At 59.8% G+C, this 7,592-nt stretch overlaps 1 protein-coding gene across 1 annotated transcript; it reads left to right on the top strand.

Annotated features, from left to right (window-relative positions):
- Nucleotides 1-217: 217 nt before the first annotated feature.
- PACSIN1 (protein kinase C and casein kinase substrate in neurons 1) lies at nucleotides 218-4,459 on the top strand. Its single transcript, XM_009888316.1, has 9 exons — nucleotides 218-312; nucleotides 773-878; nucleotides 1,246-1,402; nucleotides 1,535-1,770; nucleotides 1,936-2,091; nucleotides 2,437-2,612; nucleotides 2,927-3,190; nucleotides 3,515-3,708; nucleotides 4,072-4,459. The coding sequence occupies exons 1-9, from the start codon at nucleotides 218-220 to the stop codon at nucleotides 4,179-4,181; spliced, it is 1,494 nt and encodes a 497-aa protein (XP_009886618.1). The 3' UTR covers nucleotides 4,182-4,459.
- The last annotated feature ends 3,133 nt before the right edge of the window (nucleotides 4,460-7,592 follow it).

Consider the following 7,592-nt stretch of genomic DNA (forward strand, 5'->3'; position numbering starts at 1 on the left):
GCAGACAGGTCTCCCGCTGCCTGCTCCATCTCCCCGGGAGGAGTGATGGTGCACGGGGATCATGGCCACATCCCGCTCCCACAGCCCTTTTGCGGACATGGCAGGAGGAAACTGGGGCACTTCACAGCCACTTTGTCCCTATCCCGGTGGCAGATGCCACACGGGACAGACCCTGTTCCCCCATGGGAGCGCTGACCGGAGCCAGGGCAGGACGGGGATGATGAGGATGCTCATGGCAACCCTCTCCATCCCCATTCGATTCCACCCACCAGCCCCCATCCCCGGCCACGGCTCTCGGCAAAGCGGCAAAGGGTTAAGCCGTGCAGCGGGGCCACGTGACGCTCCGGGGATGCCGTTTTTCTGAAGATCAGGACGGATTAGGGTGGAATATCAGGACGAGAATTTCTTCAGGCTCATCCCCCCCAGCCCCCAGCCCCACCACAGTCCCTCGCCCCACGGCTCCCCGGGGACGCACGGTACCGAGCCAGGCCCCCGCCGGTGAGCTCCCCACCGTGCTGCTCCCCGCGATTCTCCCTCCCAGCTCAGCTGGTTTTGGGGGGGTTTGGATGGCACCTTGGCGTGGGGGGCACTAGAGGGGTCTGTGGGTCCGGAGCTGGAACAGGCATCATCCTCATCCTTGTCCCCATCCTCTGCAGCCAGACGCTCACCCCGTGGTGCTGTGAGCAGGAGGGATGGGGGTCCCCTGCTCACCCCCTCCATGACCTCCCCCATCTTCTCCCCTCAGTGCATGAGGCTGGTGTTTGCCCGACAGCCACCCAGCGCCCGCACTGACGCCCGAGGCAGCGCGGGGAGCCTTGTCGGGTTCCTACGACGAGTCGGCAGCGGCCGCGGAGGAAACAACCGACAGCTTCTGGGAGGTGAGTCCCGGCCGTCCTCTCCTCCCGCGGGGCCCCCGCCGCCGTCACCGCATCCCAGCGTGTCCCCTGGGCTGGGGGAGGGACGAAGCTGCCCTCCCCTCCCGCAGCAAGCCCTGCCCGAGGGCATCCCTGCTGCCGTGGATCTGCTGGAGGTCTTGACCTCGGCTGTCCCCAAGAGGGCACAGAGTGATGGGTGGGGGGTGCAAAAGAAGCTGGATTTGAGCAGACCCAAAGCAAAAGCTCCATCCCTGCACCCCCAAAGTGCCCAGTGCTCCCCCAGTCCCCACTTCGGGCCAGCTGCGGCTGAGCTGGGCAGCCCAAACACAGCTCCCACACCAGCGTGTCCCTGTCCCCATCCCTCTCCCAGGTGGGGAACTACAAGCGCACGGTGAAGAGGATCGATGATGGGCACCGGCTCTGCAATGACCTCATGAACTGCGTGCACGAGAGAGCCAAGATCGAGAAGTCCTACGCCCAGCAGCTCACCGACTGGTCCAAGCGGTGGAGGCAACTCATCGAGAAAGGTACCATGGTTTCCCCAGGGGGAGGCGCCCCCCAGGACACCTGGGTCCCATGGGTCCCCACGCACCGTCACAACTTCACCTGGTAGAGGTGGAGGGGGTAAGGGCTGTGGAGTGACACTCAGCTGTCCCCAGGTCCCCAGTACGGCAGCCTGGAGAAGGCGTGGGGTGCCATCATGACGGAGGCGGACAAGGTGAGCGAGCTGCACCAGGAGGTGAAGAACAGCCTGCTGAATGATGACTTCGAGAAGGTGAAGAACTGGCAGAAGGATGCCTACCACAAGCAGATCATGGGAGGCTTCAAGGAGGCCAAGGAGGCTGAGGATGGCTTCCGGAAAGCCCAGAAGCCCTGGGCCAAGAAGCTCAAGGAGGTGAGAGAAGCACAGCGTGTCCTGGGACACCCATGCCATCTCCCAGCTCCGGCTCTGGGTGCCCAGTTCAGGCCCGGAGAGCTGGGTGGCACATCCCTGCAGGCAGAGGGATGGGCAGGGGGCTGCGACTGCTGCTCTGATGTCCCTTCTCTCTCCTCTCCACAGCTGGAGACAGCCAAGAAAGCCTACCACCTGGCATGCAAGGAGGAGAAGCTGGCGATGACCCGGGAAGCCAACAGCAAGGCGGAGCAGTCCAACACCCCCGAGCAGCAGAAGAAGCTCCAGGACAAAGTAGAAAAGTGCAAGCAAGACGTGCAAAAGGTGCAAGCCGCTGCCTGCTCACGAGGCATCGGGCAGGCAAAACCAGTGGAAATGGCCACCACCCCCTTCCTCCCCCGCCATTCATTCCCATTTTCCCATCCCTACACTCCTGTAGAAGGGTGAGGACTGGCAGGCAGGGCTCAGGGGAGTGTGAGCAGGGCAGAGATTTACCCCTCTTACTGGGGAAAAATCTTTCTGGCAACAAGACTGACTTCACCCGCAGAGGCCCTGGGCTCAAATGGGGCTCCCCAGCATGGTGGCCCACAAGCCAGACCCTCTCAGCACCCAGAAAGGGCCTCTAAGGTGCTCGAGGTATAACCAAGGTCCCCTCCTGCACCTTTGCAGACTCAGGAGAAGTACGAGAAGGTGCTGGATGAGCTGAACAAGTGCACCCCGCAGTACATCGAGAGCATGGAGCAGGTCTTCGAGCAATGCCAGCAGTTTGAGGAGAAGAGGCTCAACTTCCTCAAGGAAGTGCTCCTGGACATCAAGAGGCACTTGAACCTGGCCGAGAGCAGCAGGTAGGTGCCTCCTGTGCTGGCTGGGCAGAAAGTGTCCACACAAGGTGTCCTCGTGCTGCCCGGAAAGCAAACCAAGCCCTGGAGGGACTAGGTGCTTCCAGGCTAGTCCATCCCCTGCACAATGGAGAGGGGTTTCTGGCCAACAAGATGGTAACGAAGAGGTACCAGAGTGGCACAGGGCTGGGTGGGAGCCTGGCGCCCCCCAGTGCCTTGTAGAAGGTGATACAACCTGAGCATGTCCCCGTCCCACCATGTCCCACCACAGCAGGGTCCACCCCCACCCGCAGCACCCTGACCCACCTCTCTCCCTGCAGTTACGCCAATGTTTACCGGGAGCTGGAGCAGACCATCCGCCTCTCGGACGCGCAGGAGGATGCTGGCCGCCCCGGCTGGGGGGGTGGCAGCCCCATGGGGTGGCCGGGCGCTCAGGGACCAGTCGCTTTGTGCTTGCAGGAGTGGAACCCGGACCTGACGCACACAATAACACGGAAGGAAAAGCAGAAGAAGGGCGAGGGGGTGACCCTGACCAACGCCAGCAGCACGGGCGAGACGGGGGCATCGGCGGGCGAGCGCGGGAGGTGAGGGCCAGCAGGGAGTGGAGATGCCACGGGAAAGGCACAGCATTTGCCTATGCAAACATTGCCAGTGCTCTAGGGACACCCAAGGGGACAAGGGATGTCCTTGGGGATGGCCACCACTGTTTTGTCTCCTCCCTCCATGTGTTGCTGGACATGTCATTAGCTAGAGGTCCTGCTCACTGCAGCCCCTGCTCCCCTGTAACCTCGGGAAAGCCGGAGCATCCTCCCAGATCTGGGCAGCACACCCTGTCTGCCACCCCGCCGTCCCCTCGCCCGCTCTGACCTGCTCTGACGGCCCCTCTCCCTCCTTTCCCCCCACCCCAGCGTGAGCAGCCACGACCGTGGGCAGACCTACAGCGCCGAGTGGTCCGACGACGAAGGCAGCAACTCCTTCAACACCAGCGAGGCCAATGGCGGCACCAACCCCTTCGACGAGGAGTCGGCAGGGAAGGGCGTGCGGGTGCGGGCTCTGTACGACTATGACGGGCAGGAGCAGGACGAGCTCAGCTTCAAAGCAGGTATGGTCCATCACCGGTGCCTGGTGGGCTGGAGCTCGGCTGGTGGTGCTGCGAGTCCCACACTACTCTGCTTTTTGGTGTAAAATCCCTCAAATCATTTCTGGGTTAACCCAGCCCTTCAAAATGTTGAACTGGCAGAAAGGAGAAGGCACAAGCTGAGCCCAAACCTGGGTGGGACCAGAGAGGTGGTGGGACGGGACGTGTGAGGTCTCACGGGTTACCCCTTGCCTTTCAACCCTACAAACCTGTGTGCTCAGGATCAGTCCTAGAAACCCCCAGCAGCACCATCCAGGGGAGAAATGAGGGGACAGAAGACGTCCCAACACCTGCAACGAGCTCTCCCCTTCCCACCTTCCTCTCCAGGTGATGAACTAACCAAACTTGGTGAAGAAGACGAGCAAGGATGGTGCAAAGGGCGCTTGGACAACGGGCAGCTAGGTCTCTACCCTGCCAACTACGTGGAGGCAATCTAAATCTTGTGGTGTGCTCCTCGTCGCCGTCAGCAGATAAATCCACCCTCCGTTGTCTCCATCTCTCCACCAGCCAACCAGCCATTTTGCCGTCTGGTCCTTCACTCCTCACAGTTAGAGATTCAGACATATTTTCCGACCAAGCTTTTATTTTTTTAAGAGTTGTCTCCGAAGAGTATTTTGCATAGTCGCTTTCTTCTTCTTCTTCTTCTTCTAAGATAACGTGAAGCGAAAGATGACCTTGTCTGTTCGTCTACGTTAGTTGATTTTTTTTCCGAGCGAAAAGCCGATACCTCAAGATCTTGAAGCCCAACCAGTGAGAGCTCCTGACTGGTTGGTTTTTAAAGATACTGAAATCATGAGCCGCCTTCTGATTGGCTGGAACTGTTCCGAAATGCACGGCGCTGAAGCTCCTGGGACCAATCAAATTCACCCCCCAAAAATAGAGGGAATGGAGTCCGACTCCATTTTTTTCTTCTTTCCATGTTCTTCTCCCCAGTTTGTCCTCCCTCCCCGAAAGAAGAGGTCGAGCATCCCCTCCTGCCCCAAAGCCACCCGGCCCCGTCCACGGGCAGGTCCCTGCTCACAGGCAGAGCTGGTGGCAGATTGAGATGCGCAGGTGAGGTGGGACCAGCCCTGCCATGGAGCTTGGTGGCATCTCCTCAGCTTCCTCCCCCTTGTGTCTGGGCTGCCAACATTTCTGGAGTGGGTGGAGGCTCCCGAGCCGATGCCCCGCCTGTGCTGCAGGGAGCAGCATCGCCCTTCGCTGGGGCGGTCATCCGGCGATCACCAGATCCGGGGTGAGATGGCCCTAAAATCCACCGCTGTTTGGAGAAGGACCCGCCACAGCCCAATGCTGCTGGAAGCACCTTCACACCCAGCCTGGGATAGCGGGTACCGCCTTGGATCCTGCTGGGCACCGTCCTCGTCTGCCCCATCCCTGAAGAGAGCCAGGAGCAGAGTAGGGGTGGGGGATAAGCAACGTCCAGACTTGCGCGGTGCCGGCAGGAGCTGCAGCCAGCCGGAGGATGAGGAGGGCTGGGGGCTGGCAGCAGACCCTAACCCGGGCAGCAAAGCAGCTGCCTGGAGAAGACGGCTGAAAACAAGACACGCCAAAGCAGGGGAAGAGCCACAGGCTTTGCCCTTTGCTTTTCCCCAAGGGGTTCTACCCATCCTGCTCTTGGGCTCTACCACGGTGTGGACAGGAGCCCCTCAGCACCCAGCACGGTCACCCCAACCCGGGCACATTTTGCCACCATGAGCTTCTCCCTACAGATCATCTTTCATTTTTTTCCCCGTACCATTATCCTCAGCAGCATCGATGCCGTCGTCTTCCCGCACGCTCCTCCCTCTCCTCTCCTGCCACCCTCCGTGGGTAGGTGATTTTTTTGGCCCCAGGGATCAAGTGTTCTCGCGGAGGCAGGAGATGCACCATGTGCTGGGCATGGTGGGCGAGAGCCACCCGGCCCCGCATCCCCTGCCAGATACGCAAATGGGAAAAAAAAACAAAACAACAAACCAACACAAAAGAAGTCAGAAAAAACCCAACCAACCACCTGTCTCAGCAATGCACCCCGGTTTTTTGTACATTGATTGTGTAATTTAAGAAGTATATATATAATATATATATATATATCTCGTGATTGTATTACCGTGGATACAACAACAAAAAGCAGCAAGTGAAAATAACTGAGCTCTGTAAGCGTCCTCCGGGTCTGGGTCCTCGTTTAGCCCCCTGCGCCGGTCTCCCCCCCCCCTCCCCCCCATGGAGGCGGCTGTCGGGGTTACAGACCCCCCAACTGGGGGGGGTGCTCAAGCCCCCCGCGCCCCGGGGAGCCACAGTCGCAGCCGCTGCACCCCCAGGTAGGGACAACCCCACCCTGAGGGCTTTGGTGTGCGGTGGGATGGGGGCTGGGATGCACTTCTGGGGGCCTGGGGGACGAGGGGGCTGCGGGAAAGGGGGGAGCAGCCACTGATTTTGGGGACCCCCATGCCAACGTGCCAGGCAAAGCTGTGTGAAGCCCATGGGGGGATTCAGGATAAAGCAGTTTTTGAGACGAGACCCCGACCCAGTGCTCCCCAGTACCCTAGGCAGGGGGAGACAGGAAAGCCCCAGTGCGGCCAGTGGATGCTGGCCGAGGGGATAGAGCCTCTCAGGCTGCCCACGAGCCCTGAAACCTCGGGAAAACCAAACTGCAGGTCACCCACCCCTCTCCCCTCCCGGAGAGCCGGGGCAGCCCCAGGACGGGGCAGCGGGAAGGGGGGACGACGGGGTGGAGGGAGCAGGACTTGCCGGGGTGTGGGGAGCACTCACTGGGTTCCCGATGGGGAGAGGGGAGAAAAAAGGGATTTATTATCCCTTATTGAAGGACTGGAGCTGCAAAGGGTTTGGGGAGAAACCTCAGGTGTGACCCTGCGGCGCCGGCTGCCCGGCCTGCTGCAGTGGGGTCGGGTCCCCACATCCCTGGGGACACCGGGTCCCTGGGGACACTGCATCCCTGGGGACACCGGGGACCTGGGGACACCCCTCCAGCTGGCAGCAGCTTTCCTCGACGTTTAACCCCCTTCTGTCCCACCTTCCCCGCAGGGATGTGCAAACTCCCCCCTGCGCCTTCATCCACCCTACCAAAGGATCTGCAAGAGGGACATGGGATTTGGGGCACCGGCAGTCTCAGCCCATCCTCCCAGTGCTCCCCGCACCAGCTACAAGAGCATCGGTCACACATAGGAAATCACAAGACACATTTTGCTTTTTTTCCCCCCCATTTCTTTTTTTTTTTTTTTTCCCCTTTTCCCCTTCTCCAGAGGCCGAGACAGTTTTTCTCCTGCTCCTCTCCTCCCTCCAGCCGGGATGCAGGCGAGGTTGGCCGAAGCGCGTCTGCTCCTCTGCCGTGTAAACAGTGTAAAACCGGCAGAACAAAAAGACAAAGCAGGAGCTGTTACAGGCAGCTATTTTAAGTTAAAACCAAAACACCAACCAGGTGGTTTTTGCCTCCCACAAAGCATCTCATGGGTACCTGGGCCGCCCGTCTACCCTCGTCATTTGAACCTAAACCACAACTTGCCGCCAGCCAAAACCAAAAAGCAAACAAACAAATAAAAAAAAATATAATATAAAAGATCAACATCATCAGGTAACTTAGACTCTCGTGAAATGTGCAGTTTAAGCAATCCCCGGTTTTCCGTCCCAGTCCGGGCTCAGTGGGTTGCGTTTCAGATTTACCATCCGGAGGGAAGAGGCAAAGCTGCCATCTCCCTTTTCCCAAACTCAGGAATCGGGCAGTCCAAATAAAATCCAAATCAAGGGAAGAGCCCGGTTCCAGGGCAAAGGACCTGGGGGCTTTGGGGGGCTCTGGGCGGCCCCATGCCCAAGGATGAGGGACCCGGCTCGGGGGACCCCTCACGCCTGCAGGG

The sequence above is a fragment of the Charadrius vociferus genome, unplaced genomic scaffold (genome assembly GCF_000708025.1).
Source record: "Charadrius vociferus isolate BGI_N301 unplaced genomic scaffold, ASM70802v2 scaffold266, whole genome shotgun sequence".
Classification (NCBI taxonomy): Eukaryota; Metazoa; Chordata; class Aves; order Charadriiformes; family Charadriidae; genus Charadrius; species Charadrius vociferus.

Excerpts from the sequence above, each read along its gene's own strand:
- PACSIN1 (XM_009888316.1), top strand. The coding sequence starts at position 218 with ATGATGAGGATGCTCATGGCAACCCTCTCCATCCCCATTCGATTCCAC. Across the intron at positions 313-772 it reads TCTCGGCAAAGCGGCAAAGG|CCACCCAGCGCCCGCACTGA; the intron begins GTTAAGCCGTGC and ends TTTGCCCGACAG. Across the intron at positions 1,403-1,534 it reads GAGGCAACTCATCGAGAAAG|GTCCCCAGTACGGCAGCCTG; the intron begins GTACCATGGTTT and ends AGCTGTCCCCAG.